The 19,460-nt window shown below is 55.0% G+C and overlaps 1 protein-coding gene across 1 annotated transcript in view; it reads right to left on the bottom strand.

The window, feature by feature from the left end:
• Window positions 1-19,439, bottom strand: part of Baiap2l2 (BAI1-associated protein 2-like 2) — a gene marked incomplete in the record, with an annotated part of 23,924 nt that extends 4,485 nt beyond the window's left edge. The window contains 8 exon segments of the mRNA XM_013511544.1: window positions 120-271; window positions 7,662-7,808; window positions 8,324-8,440; window positions 8,644-8,715; window positions 17,049-17,110; window positions 17,490-17,576; window positions 18,320-18,395; window positions 19,389-19,439. Coding sequence (XP_013366998.1) covers window positions 120-271; window positions 7,662-7,808; window positions 8,324-8,440; window positions 8,644-8,715; window positions 17,049-17,110; window positions 17,490-17,576; window positions 18,320-18,395; window positions 19,389-19,439 — 764 coding nt within the window.
• Window positions 19,440-19,460: the final 21 nt, after the last annotated feature.

Genomic DNA, 19,460 nt, shown 5'->3' on the forward strand with positions numbered 1-19,460 from the left:
GGCGGAAGGGCGGCACTGGGGGCGCGGCGTAGAGCGGGAGCGTGGGGGGCGGCCAGGGCCCTGCGAAGGGCGGCGCGAAGGGCAGCACGAAGGGCGGCAGGGGCGGCCAGGGCCTCACCATGTCCAGGCGGGTGGGCGTCAGGCGGCCCGAGGGGTAGGGCGGCCCCAGCACGGGGCCCAGCAGGCCGGGGGAGTGGGCGCGCGACGGGCCGCGGCTGGCCTCGGCCTGCTCCTTCCACAGCAGCACGCGGTTCTGCAGCAGCCCCCGGGCCTGGCAGGGACGTGGGGTCAGCGGGCACCAGCCGGGGCCGGGGCCTGCAGGCTCAGGGTCAGGGGACCTTGCAGTGGAGGGAACCCCCGCGGAGGGGTCGCTTGAAGTCACCTCACCCCGCCCGCACCCACTTCTGCCCTGCTTTTGTCAAAGGCGCCCCACTTTCCCTTGTGGGGCTTTTCCTGTCTCCCCTGGGTCCCGTGGTTCGGGTAGGGCTGTCCTGGGGCGCTATACAGCTTCAGGGATGGCTGAGAGCCCAGGCCTGGCCCCGGTGAGCTCAGTTAGGGCACCTTCCCCCAAACTGTGACCCAAGAACCCAGCCCCAGAACTGACCCTGGAGCCCTGGAAAGATACGTTCTTCTATCTGTAGAGTTTGCTAAACAGAGGGAAGCCAACGTGGGGAGCTAAAACCTAAACAGATTATGGCAAATGTCTGATGACATCTTTTTATGCTCTTGGATCTAGCTGGATCTGAAATCCAGCTGCCCAGGTGGTTAAAGTAATTATACTTTTTTCTGTTTCGGCCAGTTTGAGTATTTTTCTAAAAGATCTTTCTTCATCCCTGCAGCCCACAGAAGCATCTCTTTTTGAGTATGCCCACCTCCGCTTGAATAGTTTCAAAGACAGGGAGCTCAGTAGCTGACCACATAGTCCATACCTACTTGGGGCAGGGCTTTTAAGTATTAGACTTGTTATGTGCATGATTTTTATTTTTATTTCCTGTGGGAGTTTGTTTTGAGACGGGGTCTCACTAAACTGTGAGACAGGCTGGGCTTGAACTTGTGATCCTCCTGCATCAGCCTCTCAGAGTGCTGGGATTACAGGTGTGCACCACGCTACACTTGGCTCTAAGCATGGTTTTCCTTGCCTATATTTTATGGTGCTTTTCCATCCTGATTGTGGAGAGACTCCCCCCTTTCCTCAGTCCCACATGAGACTGGAAGCCTGCTTCATATACAAACCGATGCAGAGCACATCTCTGTCATCTGACTGTCACACACCCAGCCAGAATCCCCCTGTCCTACTCACCCAGGACCAGGGACCAGCCAACTAGAGACTCCAGCTGTACCCAGGACCCCCAGGGGATTGGGAAACCATCATCCAGGCTCTGCACCATGCTGTCCCCTCCTGACCCTCTTGACCAACCCCAGTACTTCCGGAGTGGCATGGCTGTGAATAGTGTTCAGTGACACTGACCTCTCTTTGTTGTCAGTCACCTCTGTAGAGTGAATCTCAGGTGTAATCAGAACACGGTGCTTAGCTGGGTGTGGTGGCCCATGTTTGCCATCCCAGCACTCTGGGAAGCTGAGGCAGGAGGGTCACAAGTTTGAGCTCAGTCTAGGAAACTTGGCAACTTAGTGACAGCCAGTCTCAAAAAATATAAAAAGGCGGACCTGTGGCTGAGTGCAAAGACCCTGAGTTCAACACTCAATACCACAAAACAAACAACCAAAAAAAGTGCCCTCCACTATAAAAACCTGTCCCTTTTCCAGGCAAACATCTTGTTCCCAGGACCAGCTGCAGACTGTCGCCTCAGGGATAAGAAAAGCTCCCTTTCCCAAGCACTTGCTCTGCCCTGCACTCCCCAGGGCTCCGCTGTGCCTCCCTGAGCTTGGCAGTACCCACAGCAGGTGCTGTTGTCTGCATCTTCTAGAAGAAGATGCTGCGGGTTGGAGGCACTCAGTGCCAGGCTCCAGGTCCCGCATCCAGGCGGCAGGGGCGTGGCCTGTCTTGGACAGAGCTGCCCACGGCCAGCACCTTTCAGTGATTTCTCCTGGATCCTGGCCCTGCTGCTGCGAACCTCACTGCACCGCCAGGCAGCGGCAACGGCCCAAGTCTCACATCTTGGGAGCGGACGGATGCTTCCCGCAGTCACTGGTTGGCAGAGCAGCACAGAGACAAGCCCCGGAGGGCTCTGGACGCCTGTTTAGAGGCAGTGCACAAAGCGAGGTCGTCAAGGTCTGTGTATCACACTTTCAAAGGGACTTTTGTCCGACTGAGAGCTTCCCGTGGAAGACGCAGGGATTCTGGGACCAGTGACACAGCCTGGAGTCCCCACCGGGATGGGACTGGCTTCCCTCAGCCCTGCCCAGGCCGTTCAATCAGTGGGTGGGAAGAAACACTGTGTGAAGCTGGAACTTGAAAGCCATAGATGATTAGGGAGGCTGAGGTGGGAGGGTCATGGGTCCAAGTCCCCACCTGAGCAACTCAGTGAGCCCCTGACTCAAAATCAAAACTAGGAAAAAGTTGAAAATATTTATGTGAGGGAGGGAGGTGAAGGAGGAGAGGGGAGGCGTGTAAAGAACTAAAAGTAAAAAATAAAATTTTATGCAGCAGAAAAGCTATTCTAAGTATGCCAAAACCCGTAAACTGTAAAAGACTGATATATCTGACTAAAGATATTTTTTTACATGAAAGTCAAGGACTAAATGGCAAACAGCCAAAAATAGTTGCAACTTATCACCAGCATGTTTATCTCAGTAACATAAGGAAAATGGAAGACTCTGAGCTGTCCCCATAAAGAAAACCCAATGGCCCTGGAAGCACAGTGATGTCAGTGTCACCTACACACTAGGATAAGGCGAAGCTACACTGAAGCCTGTGTTCACCTTTCAGATTCGCCAAGAGCAGAAAGTTTGCTTACACGCCATTGTCAAGGGGCTGGGAACCCGGCATCCCATACACTGCTGATGGAAGAGGAAATTGGTACAAGCAAACCCAAGTGCTTAGATTCCATTTTTAAAAAAGAACTCAGAAGTGCTCTAACCACTGAGCTGCATCCCAAGCCCTTTCTGTTTTTTATTTTGAGACAGGGTCTTGCTAAATTGTCCAGGCCAGCATTAAACTTGCAATCTTCCTGCCTCAGCCTCCCGAGTGCTCAGAGGACAAATGTGTGCCACTACGCTGAGGTAAAGCCCATATTCTCGGTCTCTGTGATTCCATTTCTAGGCAGTTGTCCTGGAGATAACTTGCACAAGTGAGTCAGCCCAGAGAGACTGTGGGTGAGGGGAGAGGCGTGCTATTAACTAAGACGGGGTGAAGAGAGGACCAAATATTGCAGATGAACAAGAAAGCCTCCCTCCTGTCCCCAGGTACTTCTGATTCTTGAAGCCTTGTTCTAACTGTGCGTTGAGCTTACAGCTATGGTAATAAGAAACTATTTATGCTTGGCTGTCTTAGGAGTTAGTTCTTGGGTGTCCTAAAGCCCAGGTGGGTCAGGTGACATGTTCTTCCACCCCCACGCCTGGGGTCCTGCCTGCTGCAGGGCGACCCCTGCCGCTAAGACGCAGCCAAGGCAGGGCCCCTGTCCTAATGCTGGAGACAGCCGGGAGGAGCGTCCTTCACAGCAGAGAAATAGCCACGGAGCAGAGGGAGCAGAGCAGAGTGCAGGGAAAGGGGAAAGGCGGTTGGTTGCTGCCCGCAAGCCACTAGGGAAGTGCAAATTCTGGGCACAGCCTCTGCCTCCCCTTGCTGGGGTGGCTGCGAGAAAGTCCAGAAAGACAGTGACACACTGTCAGGATGTGGAGCAATCAGAAGCCTCACAGACTCCTGATGGGAACTGAAAATGGTCCAGACTCAGGAGGGCCTCGAGGTGCACACAGGGTTACCAGGTGACCCAGCAGCTCCACTCCAGGTGCCCCGGCCGGGGGAGGGGGGGGATATGTCCCCTGAGAAGGTGCATGGGACACCCAGAGCAGTACTATCTATTCCTGATGCCCAAAGGCAGAGGCCACCCAGATGCCCTCAGTTGGCGAATGGGCAAATAAAAGGAATAGAGGACAACGGGAAGGAAACAGAAGGAAATGCTGAGAAGTGCTGGGGCCTTTAAGAGGTGCAGTCTGGCCAGAAGTGGTGGTGCACTCTGGGAGGCTGAGGCAGGAGGATGGCAAGTTTGAGGCCGGCCTAGCCAATTTAGTTACTTAGCAAGACCCTGTCTTACAATTTAAAAAAAAAAAAAAAGGGAGGGAAAGAAGGACAGAAGGAAAAGTGGAGCATTATAAGGGGATCAGGCCATCGTGACACCGCCTGGGGGAGGGAGTAAAGCTCGTTCAGAGTTCAATGAGCCTTTGCGAAAGTGATCATCATGAGGGAGGTGGCCTGAGTTTCTGCACACAGCTACTTCCCTTCCTGCTTCTCTGCCACCCTGTTCCACACCCATGGTGGCCCTCACTGGAGGCCAGCTGATAGGGTATCCTGATCTTGGACTTTGGGCCTCCAAAACTGGAGCTAAACAAACTCCTCTTCCTTATAACATCACCCAGCCCCAGGTGCTTTGTTAGAGCAATGGGAAGCTGAGACAGCGGGCAAGTTCTATAGCCCAACACTGTGTTTCCGTGTTCCTGCCTAAAGGGTCCCTATGCGGTGAGAAGGCTGAGCCCGGAGCCTGGGGCTGGGCGTGCTGGTCACAATGGGCCAGTGTCAGCCCCAGCCAAGTCTCCCTCCCCGGTCAGACACAGACTTTGCAGGGCCTGGCAGGGGAGGCCCTGGAGCACATCAGGCAGCGGTCTGTGGGCTGTGCCTCGGGGCAGCTCAGTGCAGGGACGCTTTGTTCTCTGAGGGGACAGGCAGGGTCAGGACTGAGTGTCGCCAGGTCCGTCCTGTGCCAGCTGCCATATCCGCCTTGACCCTGGAGTAGGAATCACGCCCTTCCTTTCAGATAAGACATGGAGAGCCAGGGTGATGAAATCCCTTGCTGGAATTTGCTGCAGACTTTGGTAGTTCAGAAACTGAGCATGAATAGAAAGAAACAGCAGGAGAAAGAGGCAGGGCTGGGGGAGGATCAGGGCCACGCTTGTGGCACCAGGACAGAGTCACTGGCTGGGTGGGAGGGATTCGCATTCAGACACAGAGCAGAGCTGGGAACTGGCGCGTCACCCCGGCTAAGAAGAATGAATGAATGAGTGAATGAATGAATAGCTCTGGGAAAGTTAAGGGACGAAGTCATCCCCTTAAGGGGAAATAGTAGGAAGATGGTGCTGAGGCTCCTGGCCAGGCCAGGCCAGGACCACCTGGCCGGGGCAGCACTGAGTGTCTGTCCTGCATGTGGCCCAGGCGGGCTGCTGGGTTTCCTGAGCTCCAGAGCCCGTGGGCTTGGGTTGCAGCTGGCGCATAGCGTTCCCTGATGTCACATAGGACCAGGCGTGCCCTGTGAGTGGAGAGTCTGGCACACATTCTTCATGAGAGGATGACCTCTGCGTGCAAAGAAAAAGTCTCCTGTTCCAGGAAACACAGACGGCACCAGCGCCTTCAACTTGGAGAGCAAAGCCCAGCTCCTCCTCTTCACCTGGCGCCCTTGTGCAGTGCACACCTGGTACAGCCTTCCTGACTAGCCCCATCTGCACTGGTCCTTCACTTGGAGAGGCAAAGTTAATCCCTGTCTCTGAGACTGAACAGGAGCCGCTGTTTGCAACAGGGAGACCTGGGACAGATGGGACCCTCCCTGTGCCATGTGCAAAACCAGATGCTTGGACAAGGCAGCCCATGACTGGGGAAGGGATTGCTGCACCGCTCACCCATCCCGATTTGCTAGCCCTGCTACTCAAGGCCCTCACAGCTCAGCTCAGCTGAGGGTAAGAGCAGAACACGTGGAGGCAGCGGAAAGATGAGGACTCAAGGGGGGCAGGGGTCAAGGGCGAGGACCTCGGGGTGGCAGGAGCGGCAGTGCACACTTCCCCTGGCCTCTGGCGGAGCTGGCTGTGGAACAGAGGTCTTTGGACCACACGTGGTGAGATTTTAAGAGTGGAGCTTGAACAGAAGAACTCAAAGAGAGGGCGGACCTGCGGAGTCGGTAGCCTGACGGTTCAGGGACAAAGCGGGCATGGTGAGAGACAAGGTCACTTGTTTCTCAGTGGGCAGAGAGAGAAGGGAAGGTCGTCATTACGGAGCCAGCAGGAGAGGCCTCCACGACCCAAGGGTGCTCCGACCTTGGCTCTCACTGCAGCTCTTAGGCCAGCTCCCGGGTCCCAGGGGTCTAGAGAATGACTCTGGGCAGCCATGGAGAAAGAGCCAGGGGCCAGAGCAGCACCAGGCTCCTCGTGCACAGCACCAGGGCTGGAGAACAGGGGACGGCATCTGGAACCACAAGGTAGGACCTGGGCTCCAGAGCCCTTCTAGCCAGTTGCCACCCATCAGGCTGGACAGGGCAAGCCGTGTGGGGCACCAGGCAAGGTAATATAGGGGACTGAATGAGGTAAAGGTTCTGGAGACATAAGGTCAGACTGCAGAGATGACCAGGGAGAGTTTGGACCCCAAAGTCCTGGCTGTCTCAGCCAAACCAAGGGGTGGAGATGTGGAGGAAGGGAAGAGTGATGCTCTTCCAAGACCCATCCCAGACTGCTTCAAGGAAAGTGCTGGGCCTGCTGGGCAGGGCGGGGCAGTTGGAGAGAAGGTAACAGATGTATAAGTGATCGTGAAGGTTACAGAGTGAAGTCCCCAGGAGCAGAGAGGAGGAATAGCATTTCCCAATTAGTATGGGGGAAAGAGGAATACACAGTAAATCAACCTTATTGGCAGGAATGTGAATGGGGGAAAAAGAAAAAAATGACAAAGTAATAAGTCAGCTAGGAGCAGCAGAACCAGGCATATCAGTTGGTTGTGAAATGGCAGTGGGCTGAATTCCCACTTAGAAGACAGAAAAGACTGTCCAAATGGCCAAAAACCATATGTTAGTAACAGAAAACATACTTCAAAAAGCCAGGTGTGGTGGTGCACGTCTATAATCTCAGCACTTAGGAAGCTGAGGCAGGAGGATAGCCACCAGTTGGAGACTAGCCTGGGCTACATAGTGAATTCAAGGGCAGCCTGAACTACATTATGAGACCCTATCTCAAAAAAAAAAACCAAAAAAACAAAAAAACAAACTTAAAAGGATAAATAAAAAGAATAGAAAGAACAATACTAATTTCAGACAAAGTTGAATTAAAAAGCATCCATTAAGAGAGCCCCTCAGCATGTGGAAGACAATATTTACAGAGAAGGTATAACAGAACCCCAAAGCACCCAACAACATGGTACCTAAATACAGAAAGCAAAATTCACTAGAAACCAATGAGAAATGAGAGAACTGACTGGTCTAGCAGTCAGGACAAAGCAAGAGCACAGAGGATTTAAATGAAATGATAAAATGAATAAACAATAACTGAATGAATCCAGCAATGGATGAGCATGTGAGTGGTGAGCAGTCACATTCAGGAATAAAAAACAATGGTCCACAGGAACACATGCATGCGAAAGTGCACATATAGTGATGTGAATAAACGCAGAAAGGAATAAACAGGTAAGTGGGTGATGGGAGGGAGATAAACTTCTACACAGGTAAGGGAGGAAGGGAAGGAAATTCCCGTGCAGCCACCTCAGGAGGCTGCAGCTGGCCATCCGCAGCCCGACTCACCCGGCCGAAGAACTGCAGGAAGGTGTTGGACAGCAGCAGGTGCTTCTCGGCCAGGAAGCGGTAGCGCCGCTTCTCCTCCAGCTCGGCAGCCCGCTGGCTCTCGGACACAAAGGCCTGCATCTGTGCGTGCAGCCGGTTCACGCTCTCCTGTGGGAGAAGGCTCTGGCTGGGGGTGGCGGGTAAGGGCCTTGTCCCTGTCCTTTCTCCCGGAGGCCTCCCCTCAGCACCCAGCCCATCCCAACTGCCCTCACAGGCGTCCTTGTCCTTATGGGTCAGGGCCCCGGGTCTCCCCCGCACCAGCCTGGGTGCTTCTCACAGGCAAGGCCGGGGTCTGACCCACAGCCCTGGGCCTGGCACCCAGGTTACTCCATGGATTCGAGTCCCATAGACCAGGGCCAGGGATGGGAGCAGGGACCGAGCTCGGCCAGGGGCAGCACCCTCTGTTCTGCAGGAGGAGGGCTGCTGGTGGGTCACACTTTGCTCCATGTTCACAGCAGCAGGGCTGATGGCCTTATGGGGAGACAGGTGCCCAGGTTTTGAGAGGGGAGCCTGGGGATGGCCAGGACCCAGGAAGGGCATGAGGGCTGTGGAAGGGGGGCCTGAGGGCCAGTGATGCCCACAGCTGGGCTGGGCTCTCCCAGACCTGCCCCCGGCCCACGCACCTTCATCTCCCGCGCGTTCTTGTCCCTCTTGCGCTCCATGTGCCACAGCTCGGACATGCACTTCTCCAGGCTGGCGGCGCGGTGGCGGTACTCGACCTCGTAATGCTGGCGGCTGTCCTGGGAAGGGCGGAGACACACAGAGATCCGCGCTCAGGACAGATTCCGGGGCTTAGAGCGTGCCGCTCGGAGACCAGGGGGCTCAGTTAGGAGCGTGTGTAACCTAGCGCTGCTCGGTGCCCAGGGCTGGCCTCGGTGTGCCCATCTGCCCAGTGGGGAGGAACCCTGCCTGTGAGCGAGGGCAGGCTGGGAGCCAGACTCACTTTGATGAACTGCATGTCCAGCTTGGTGTTCTTCTCCATGTGCTGCAGCAGGTCTCCGTGGAACGTCTGCACCTGGGCGGAATGCAGGACGGGGGTCACCAGGGTGGCCCCTCAGTTCCCAGGCCCCAGCACCCCCACACTTTCCATTACAGGCGCCTGTGCACTTGTCAGAGCCACGGGGGTGATGAAAGCACAGTGGAGGGAGCGTTACACGGTCGGTCGGGCAGAGCACCTGCCTCGAAACCCACCCTTGGAGGAAGTATGTCGGCCTTGCGGCTCTTATTTCAGTCCTATCCTGAGTCATGCTCTACCTATGCCATTCCCTCAGCCTGGAGTTTTCTACCAGTCTTCAGATGTGAGCTTCTTTGCGCCTTTGCTGAGAGTCCCCTGTTCCCCCAGGCAGAGGCCTGTCCTTCGTTTCCAGAGCGAGCAGGATTTACTGTCAGGCTCATCCTCTGCGTCCTCAGCACATGGCCAGAGCCTGACCCAGCGAAGGGCTCCGACCTGCTGAGGCTTTGGATGGCGGGGGTGCAGTCCCCACGACAAGGGAGAAGTAGGTGCTGGCCACGTGGGATGCCTGGGAAGGCCACCGGGCTCGGGTCCTAAAGAGCTGCACCCCAGCTCTGCTTCTGTCGCAATTTGCTTTGCGACTTTGAAAAGTTGCTGCCCCTCTCTGGGCTTGTTTCCTCATCTCTAACAGGAAATGTGGGGAGCAGCTGAGCTGTAGATGGACCACACGTTCGGGGCTAGAGCAAGGCCAGCCCCGAGAACACAGAGCTCCAGAGGTGAGTCATGTGAACAAGCTGCTGGGACCAGAGCAAAGCCAGTCCAGCAGGTGTCTGACCTTGGTGTTCCTCCCTGCTAACTAGCACAGATAGCTCTGAGAATGTTTCGCTTCCAGTGTTCTCAGCAAAACGCTGAGACCTTGCACTTTTGACTGTGTCATGTGCTTACCCCTTTTCTACTGTGTATAAATAAAGATGTAGACCATGCTGGACTGTTGCTGCCTCTCCATCAGAGAGGTCAGGTCCTACCCGGTCCCGGCCTTCCTTTTATTATGTGTCCAGTTTTTTTCTTAATCTCCCATCACCCCCTCTCAGGACCTTTTGGTGCACCCGGCACCCTTCCACCAGGAGCCTTCCTGCCACGCTGGGTCTTCACGTGTGCTCAGCTCTGTCCCTATGTGCTGCCCCAACATGCAGGGTTGGGCATCTCCTCCCAGAGCGTGGGAAAATCGGTGCTCTACAACTGTTTTTTTTTTGGTCTTTTTGGAGACAGGGTCTCGCTATGCAGCTCAGGCTGGCCTTGAGCTCTCTTTGTAGTCCAGGCTGGCCTCGAACTCACAGTGATCCTCCTGCCTCAGCCTCCCAAATGCTGGGATTACAGGCGTGCACCACCATGCCTAGCTTCTACAACATTTTTGAAATTTCAGTTTCCAAACTCCTTAGTAACAGCTGGCAGCCAGGGAGCCCCGCCCACCCTGAGCTGGCTGCCAGTGTGCTGGGAGACGGGTGTCAGAAGGTGTCCCGCAGGTGTGCACAGGTAGGAAAATGTGGAAGAGAAACACACATAGTCACAGAAACCGCAGCTGGCCGGACAGGGACGACTTCTGCGGACAGGAAGTTCCAGAGCCTGCACTGCGGGAACTTCACAGAGTGGCCCCCTTACATCTCACGTCCTTGCTTGTCCCTCCTCCCCTTGGCCCTGCTGTCCACCACAGAGACAGTCCAGGACTTCTGCTCCAGCCCCACCCATGTGGTCCTGTTCATCCTCACCTGCGCGATCATCCAACATAAATGACAGGCTTCTGGGGGGACAGGGTTGGGACAGATCTCTGCACCTGGGCCACTCTGTCACCAGAGCACCAATAAGTACTGACAGTGCAGGTACCTAGAAGCCACAGAATGTTTTAAAAGCACAGTGCCAGGCATGCTGGGACCCTTAATTAAGGCCAGATGGACCTGCAGACAACATAGCAGGAAGCAGGACTGGACCAGCAGGGCCGTCACTGGTGGCAGGGGAGTGGCACAGCCGCCGGAGGCCCCTGGCAGCACAGCAGAGAAGTGGGGCTCCAAGTTGGCGCTCTTTCCTTTTCTGGGCATTCCCTGCACCCTGTCCCCTCCTTGGGCCTAGCAAAACCACCTGTCGTGCACAAGCCAATTTCCCAGCATGCAGTATGGTTCCCGCGCAGAAGCACTGGAAACTGAGGGCAGCTCCACCACGGGGACACTGGCAGCCCTCCCACCACCCCCAGGAAGCCCTCTTGGCGGCCGTGAGGGAAAGCTCCTTGACCCCTCTCCTCCTGAGCCCCCTGCAGTCAGGCTGTTGCTCCACTGACAACAAGAATTTTGGTTAAAATGTTCTGTCAAGGCCGGGCGTGGTGTTGAACCCCTATGATCCCAGCTACTCAGAAGGCTGAGGGAGGAGGATTGCAAGGTCGAGGCCAGCCTGGGCAATTTAACAAAAGCCTGTCTCAGAATAAAAAATAAAAGGGCTAGAGATGTAGCTCAGTAGTTGAGCTTCCCTGGTACCGAAAAAACAAAACGAAACAAGAGTTTTGGCCAATGGTTTGCTGACGTCACTGGTGACCGTTGCTGAATCCATGTCGATTCTTAGGACTCGTCTGACTTGTCCACACAGCTGGCTTCTCTCCTCCTGGAAACACCCTCTCCCCACGGCTCCAGCTTGCCGCCATTGGCTGTCTTCCACCCCCGGGGCACTCCTGGCCTTTGCCAGCTCCTGGGCTCCCTGACCCCCTAGGGGTGGTCACCCCAGGGCACAGGCCTTGCGTCCCCTTCCTTGTCATCTCCACTGAGTGCGCTCACCCAGCCCAGACCTCCAGTGGAGAACTGGAGAGTGAAACTGACAATGCCACCCATAATGACGTCAAAAAATATCAAACACAGAGGAAAAAATCTATGCCAAGATGTGCAAGACTGCTATGTGGAAAATGGCAAAACATTTCTGACAAAAATAAATAAGTGTGGAGATCTACTCTGGTCATGATCTGAAGAGGCAATGTCAGGGGGACCGCTGGTTTCCAGACTAATGCAACCTGTATCAAAACCCCATCAGGCTTTCTTGAAGAAACTGACAAGCGAATTCTGTAATTTACATGGAAATGCAAATAGGCAGAAACAGTGTTGAGAAAAGAACAAACTTCTAAGACTACTTGATTTCCGAACTTAACTACTGTCATTGGTACAGGCTAGTTCTGGTGTAATTATAGATAAATATATCAACAGAACAGAGCACAGAGGCCAGAAATAGACCCACAATATATGGCAAATCAATTTTCGCCCAAGACACCGTATCATTCAGTAGGTAAGGGAGTCTTTTTAAAATGGGTTGGAAGCCTGGTGTGGTGGCACTCCAGGAGGCTGAGGCAGGAGGATCACTGTGATTTCTAGGCCAGCCTGGGCTACAAAGTGAGCTCAAGGCCATAGCCAGCCTGAAGTGCATAGAGAAATCCTGTCTCAAAAAAAGACAAGAAACAAAACAAAATAAAATGGGTTGGACCCAGGTATGGTGGTGCACGCCTATAATCTCAGTACTTGGGAGGCTGAGGCAGGAGGATCATCCTGAGTTTGAGGCCGGCCTGGGTTACATAGGGAGTTCAAGGCCAGCCTGAATATCCACACAGGGAAAAATGAAACTTGACTCACCCCGTACACAAAAATAAATGTGAGATGTATCACAGAAATAAATGCGAAGCCCAGAGTGTAGTTCCTAGAAGAAATTGCAGGACAATATTTTGGCCATGGGGCAGGTAAAGATCTCTTAGATAGGATATGAGTATGAATTTATTTGCAAAAGATATAAAATTTTTGTTTATGGAAGATGACAGTGTTAACAGAGAAGCTTTAGAAAAAATATTCACCATACAGATAGTTGAAGGAGGACTACATAAAGAACACCCATAGTCAATCATAAGTATAACCCAATAAAAAGCAGGCAAAACACTAAACAACTCTCCCAGAAGAAGAGGTACAAATGTCTAACAAGCCCATTAAAGCCATTGGGCACTGGCGATGTATGAAACACAGCCCCAGTGAGGTAGTGCTCCCACCGCACTGGGAGACCACCGTCAGAGAGGCTGGCCACCCCGAACTGGGGCAAGCACAGACAACACAGTCTGCACTCTGCTGTCGTGGGTGTGGGAGGCACAAGAACGCCAGAGAACTGTGGCCCGTTCTCAGAAGGCCAAACCTATATTACCACTCTGACCCGTATGTGCCGCCCCATGGGATCTGGCCAATAGATCTGACGGTATCCCCATACAAAACCCAAGGGAATGTTCTCAGCAGCCTGATTCCACAAAGCCCACAAAAGCCTTCACTTGGAAGCATCTCATATTACGCCAGGCATCATGGTGCATGCCTGTAATCCCAGCACTCTGGAGGCTGAGGCAGGAGGATTGTTGCAAGTTCAAGACCAGCCTGGACTACAAAGTGAGCTCAAGGCCAGCTTGAACTGCATAGTGAGACCCTGTTTCAAAAAGACAAAAAAAAAAAAAAGAAACATCTCAGATGACCACCAGGGCAGGGATGGCTACACACATTGTGACATGTGTGTACCATGGATACCAAGCAGTAAAGTGCCAGCATGAGCGACAACACAAGTTCACCTCTAGACCTCAGTTCATGCAGGGGCTGGACCCAAAGGAATGCATGGAATCTGACCTCACTGTGCAGAGCTCTGTCCAGGACGGGTGGGTGGATCAATCTCAAAGGACAGAGGGAAGAAGAGGGCTGCGTCTGGGAGTAGGGAGAGAGACGAAGAGGACACAAGGAGGACACGGGGCTTTCTGAGCTGATTCATCCTGAATCTTATCTAGCACAGTGGTTACATCATGCAACCACTGGGAAAGGAAAAAACACATTAAAATCAACACTTAAACTGGGTGTGGTGATGCAGGCCCATAATTCAGGGGGCTGAGGCAGGAGGATCGCCATGAGTTCAAGGCCAGCCTGTGCTACATAGTGAGTTCAGGGGCAGCCTGATCTATACAGTGAGATCCTGTTTCAAAAAAACAAGACTAAAACCAAAAAAGAACAACAACAAAAAAATCAAAACCAGGGACACAGGTACAGAAGAAAGAGAAAACCCAGCAGAAGCCTGGGAGGGACCAGAGCTGAGAAAGGGCAGAAGGGATGGGAAAAAGGAAGCCACGACATTTTACGGCAAGATAAGAGGAACAGGAAGAGATCTATGAGGTCAGAAAGGCTCTCCCGACTCTCTGCCCACTAACATTTCACAGAAAAACTGATTTCCCACTAAAAAAAAGAGCAACTACTCTTAAGTCAAATCCAATAGAAAGTTATTATGAAGAAAAAAACAGCATTCCCACGGACTGCAAAGGCGCCGGAAGACAAGCAGAATGAAGAAAACTGTCGCCTATGGCTCAAAAGACACAAGGAGATGACACAGGAAGAAAACAGTGTGGCTGAGAATTAGAAGAGGTCAGAAGAGAACTGAAGAGAAAACACAGGCTTAGCAATGAAGGCTCAACTATAAGGAACACAAAGGTGAACAGACACGATAAACAATAGCTAAAAGGGGGAGCTGCTTCAGGAGTGTGTGATCAGCAACTTCCAGAAGCTGGGTCAACATGCCTGGGTGTTCAGCAGACAAAGAAAGGTGTTATGGCTTGTGTCTCGGTGTCCCCCCATCTGTACTTTAAAAGGATGAGGTCGTATGTGAGAGTTTTGGGAGGCAGCTGGATCTAGGGTGTGTGATGTGGGATTAAAGGTTCCCTACCTTGGGTGTGGGTGGCACCAATCAAGAGGCTTCCAGCTTAAACAGAATACAGCACAAAGGCAGCTTCTGCTGCTTTGCTGGTTGCTGCTGTGGCTTCTGCTTCCCATACCATGAACTGTTTCTCCTCTGTGATGCCTGTCTGCTACACCAGGCTGCTTTGGAGTCAGCAGACTATGGACTGAAACCTCTACAACCGTGAGCCAAATAAACCTTTCCTCCCATAACTTTGGGTATCAGGTATTTTGTCTCAGCAACAAGAAAAGTAACTAAGATAGAAGGAAAAGGGGGCTGGAGATATAGCTCAGCAGCACAAGCACCTGCCTGCCTGGCAAGTGCAAAGTCCTGAGTTCGATTTCCAGTACCAAGGGGGAAAAAAAAAAGATGCAGAGAGAGAGCAGGAGGAGAAACCCAAAGACATGGTTTCTTTTTAAAAAGGCGAGAACACACTCTCATGTCCCAGGCTGTACACTCGGATGACAAGCTGTGAAGGAACACAGGAAGTGTCAGCGCAGACCAGCGGCCACTTTCGAAGGAAGGGGATGTGATTTTGACAGGACCCCATACAGGGGCATCCTGGGTATTCTGGGCAAGTTCTAGACCTGGGAGGAGATTTCGCGGCTGGTTTGCCTTATGATGAGTCCTTAGCTCACCGAGATTGTCTGTATGTTTAGTTTGCAATTTGCAATTTAAAAATATAGCCAAGCATCCTCATGTACACCTGTAATCCCAGCACTCGGGAGGCTGAGGCGGGAGGATCAACTTGAGTTCGAGGCCAGCCTGGGCTACACAGTGAGTTAAAGTCCAGCCTGGACTACACAGCGAGAGCCTGCCTCAAAAATAAAATAAAGTAAAATAAAATAAAATATGAAACAAGGGCTGGGAATGTAGCTCAGTGCGAAGAGGGTGGGCTCCATCCTGAGTACTGACAAAATAAAATTGCACCTCCAAACACAAACCATTCCTATCCCTGTTCTTTTCCCCCATAGCCTATTTTGTATCAGCCATGTGACATGCACATGGCCTCACTTCCGGTAGGTTTTGTCCGGCCCCCTCTGCAGAGGGCAGGGTTTCTGCGCTGTGTCCCCAGTTCCAACCACAGGCAGTACCTGGCACGCACTGGAATGCCATTATGGAACGAAGGAGCCAGGGAGGAGGAGGCGGCCCTGGCACCTTCTACCTGGTACAGCGCTGGCGGGGGCCCCACCAGTTGTCACAGCCAAGATGCCGGTGCCTGGACAGCACAGCTCTCCTTACAGAGCGGGCCTGGGTGACACTTGTCGCTGCACAGCCCAGGTGTGCCACAAGCGCAGTGGACAGCCACTGAACACAAGCACCACAGGCTCCGTAACCAACCCCAAGCAGCAGGGCTCCGTGCCACACCCCGGAGTCCTCACAGAGCCCGTGAGTCCCTGTGCAGGCCCCACGCCTGTTTTCCCCATGCCAAACCGGTCAGTATTTTACAGTCCCCCTCTAAGCACCCTAACTGTGAATTAGAGACCTTCAGACCTCATTTGAAGTTTGCTGTGGAACCTTCCAAAGCCTGTACCTCACCTCCTCTGCTCACCCAGCTTGGGCTCTGGCTCCCTCTGCCCCTGCTCTGCCAGCCAAGAAGCCCTCTCTCCTCCTCAAGCCCTGCTCCCTCTCCCACCTCACTTTCCTTCCACACAGGGCATCCCTGCTCCGTGCCCAGGCCCTCTAGGCCCCAGAGCAACAGAGACCAGAGGAGCACAGCCCCCGGAGCTCGCAGAGAGCTGGGAAGAGCTGAGACAGGCGGGTCAGTCTACTTCCAGTTATCCTCACAGGGCCCCAGGGCTTGCTCGGGTGCCAAGGCAAACAGCTCATCCCTATTAATCGACCCCATCCTCTCAAGAATCCCACAAGGCAGTTTGATTATCTGCAAACTAAGGCTCAGAGTCCAATGTCGCCAAGCGGCAACTGGCAGAGCTGGGCTTTGAAGCCAGGAGCCCTGGCCATGAGCCCTTTCTTACTGCCCTGCTCAGCACAGGTAGAAGAAGCTGCTGGAGCTGGGGCGGGGTGGAGACTGCACCTGCGGGGGTGGGGTCAGGGGAGGCGCCATGGGGGAGGGGAGGGCTGCTCTGCACAGTGGGGGAGGGGCTGGGTCTCAGCGGACAGAGGACAGCTGCCCAGTAGCTGCGTCTGCAGAGGCCATCTTGGCTCCACTGGGGGTGCAGGGCTGGATCCCTGCAAAGAGCAGCCCGTGTTTAGTTTTGTGGGAGTGGCAGCGTGGAGTGACACAGTGGCTGCTCCTGGAAGGCCGGAGGGAGGAAGGAAGGGCTGGCGGGGGTGACCACGGCCTGCGGCCTGATGCCCCTCTCTGGGTGATGGTCCTTCTCTTCCTAGCTCCCTCCCTCGCTTGGGAATCGTAAGCAGTGACTGGGTCTGTGAGACTCAGTTTCTCCCTCTGTAAATGGGGTAGGAAGGGCCACAGCCTTTGAGGCTCGCTAGAGACCGCAGGGAAGGCGCCTGCCCGGCACAGCGTGGCCCTGGCCGTTTTATTGCACTGCTGAGGCCAGGTGGGGTGAAGAAGTGCACCCTAGAAGGGACTCTGAGAGCAGAGCCCTTGATCTCCTTGGCAGGCAGCCTGGTGGCCCGAATGACCCCAGTCCCTGGGGACTGCCACTCACCACCACCTCCAGGTCTGAGTTCAGGTGCCGCTGGGTGTCCGACATCTGCACTAAGATCTCACCTGCAGGCGGAGGGAGCAGCAGCTTCAGTGTGGGGAGGCCACCCTGCCCCTCCTTTGCCACCAGAAGCCAGGCCTGTGGCTGGATGTCAGGACTGAAGTCCGGGAATTTCCCCTCTGGCTTTGGAGATCCCCAGGCATGTCCCAGCCTGGGCACAGCCCTGTAGGGAGTGTGGCGGAGGGGCCTGGCTCCAGGCCTGTGTTGGGGTGGGGGTGAGGCATGGCTGGGAGAGTGAGTGTGCCAAAGGAACCCCCTCTGGACCCCAAGAGTGGGCAAAGGCAAAACCTAGGCCTGGGAGCGGAGGCCTGGTGGGAGGCCAGCTGGGAGGAGTGACCCCTGCCCTACCCAAGAGAGGGGCCCGGTGGAGGGTAAGGGCCTCACCCAGAATCTGTGAGGTGGAACTCTGCAGGGCCTGCTCCCCAATTTTCTGGATGGCACTGAAATACACCTCGGCTGCTTCAGACAGAGCTGTGGGAGAGAAGGGACAGTCCAGCCTCGGCCCCCTGCAACCGTCCGCACCCTCTGGCAGGCCCTGCTTTGGCAAAGTGTGCACAGGGGACACTGTGGGGCCTGGAGCAGGTGTGCGAGAGGAGGGTGCCCTGGCTGTCGTGCGTGTCTGTCGGGGCGGGGTGTGGCATCTGCGTGCAAACACGTGGAGAGTGGGGACAGGGCTGGGGACAAGGAACGGGACAGAGAGCAGGCGGGGAAAGCAGGCCTTGACTCTGAGGCCCTAACAGGGAGGGAGAGGTTAGTGGCCCTCGCTTCGGTGTTGACTAGTGATGGTAGCAGAAGGTGTGGGAATCTAGGGTGGCTGCACCCCTCGCCAAGGGGTGCCAGTCTCACGGGACAGTGCAGAGTATGTGCCCTGGAGGAATCCGGCATGGGCTGCTGTAGGCGAGGTGCAGAGGCAGCCCTGGGGCTGGGGCAGGTTCTGAGGGTGGTGTCCAGGTGACAGCAATGCACCTGTGTCAGGGCGTACGCTCAGCTGTGCGGGACCTGCAGCACCTTCTGCTGAATCAAGATCATCTGGGGCACGTGGGGGCCCTGGGGCGTGGGTGTGGTTGGGGTGGGGCTGGGGCTGTGTGGGCACGGGAGACGCATACGAGTGAGTGACGAGGTGGGTGAGAGGACAGGGGCTGATGCCCTGGGTCTGGTGTGGGCTCAGGCATGGACACAGTAGGATGGGCAAGGCTGAGGGGCCGGGCACTCACCATGGAAGGCCCGGAGGTAGTTGTTGCCCAGATACACCAGGTTCTCCAGGGCAGGGTTAAACTGCTCCATGATGCTCTGGACCCAAGGACAAGGGAGGCCGGGCATGGAGACAGGAGAAGGAACAATGGACAGAGGCAGCAGCTCCTCTGAGAGACTCCAGATCCTGGGTGCCCACCCTGAACCCCGGGGGAACCCGGTACCCTGGCTCTTGGCTGCAGGGTCTTGGAGGCCATCTTTTGGGGCCTTGATCCAGGCCAGGGTCCCCTTGTGTCTATCTGCTACCCGCACAGCTGTCTGGCAGAGCTGGATGCCCCTGAGGTGAGACACCTCAAAGGACACCTTCTCCCCTGCTGGGCACGGCCTGCCCAGACCCGCATCCAAGCCTCTGGGCTGGACACACAGCCACCGCAGGGTGGGAGCAGGTCTTGCCCTTGTCAAAGAAGAGACCCTGGGGAACAGGGCTCTGACTGGCTCACTGTGGGCCACCCTGGGCCCGTCGGCGAGCACCCTGGGTGGTGAAGACGGCCTTGGACTTGGACTTGGAATTGGGTCTTGACTCAAATCCCAGCAGCACCTTTCCCTCCCCGTGACCTTGAACAAGCTGCTTGACCTCTGCGGTCTTGGTTTTCTTATCTGTGGAACAGCAGTTACTTTCTATTTCACAGGGATGGTGAGGTGAGGCTTACATGAAAACTGCTGCATACAAGAGGTGCTCAATAAATGTCACGGACACTGCAGCAAATCCTCCGCAGGAAGCGGACGCAGGAACTCAGAAATGAGAGGGAATCCCTGCTCCCCATTCCGCACTGGGCCTTCACCTTGGGACTCCAGCCTCAGGACTCAGGCACAGCCCCCTGAACCCCGGCCCCAGGCCCCATCTTGCCTGGTGGGAGCAGGAAGTAGGGTCCTGCTGAGAGTGTGGCTGACTGTTCCTGCCACTCGCACTCCCGAGCCCGCAGCGCGGCCCCGCCTGGCTCTGCCCGCCCTCCCGGAGCCTGCGGCCCTCGGCCCTTGTCGGCCCTCTGTTCTCGGGCAGGCGGGACCTCCACGCTCTGGCCTCGCACTCACCTTGTAGATGGCCATGGTGGACCTGTAGAACTGGTCCATCTCGGGTGCCATGGGGCGGCCACGTAGGCACTG

Source organism: Chinchilla lanigera, unplaced genomic scaffold (genome assembly GCF_000276665.1).
Source record: "Chinchilla lanigera isolate Chin_1 unplaced genomic scaffold, ChiLan1.0 scaffold00012, whole genome shotgun sequence".
In the NCBI taxonomy this organism is placed as follows: domain Eukaryota; kingdom Metazoa; phylum Chordata; class Mammalia; order Rodentia; family Chinchillidae; genus Chinchilla; species Chinchilla lanigera.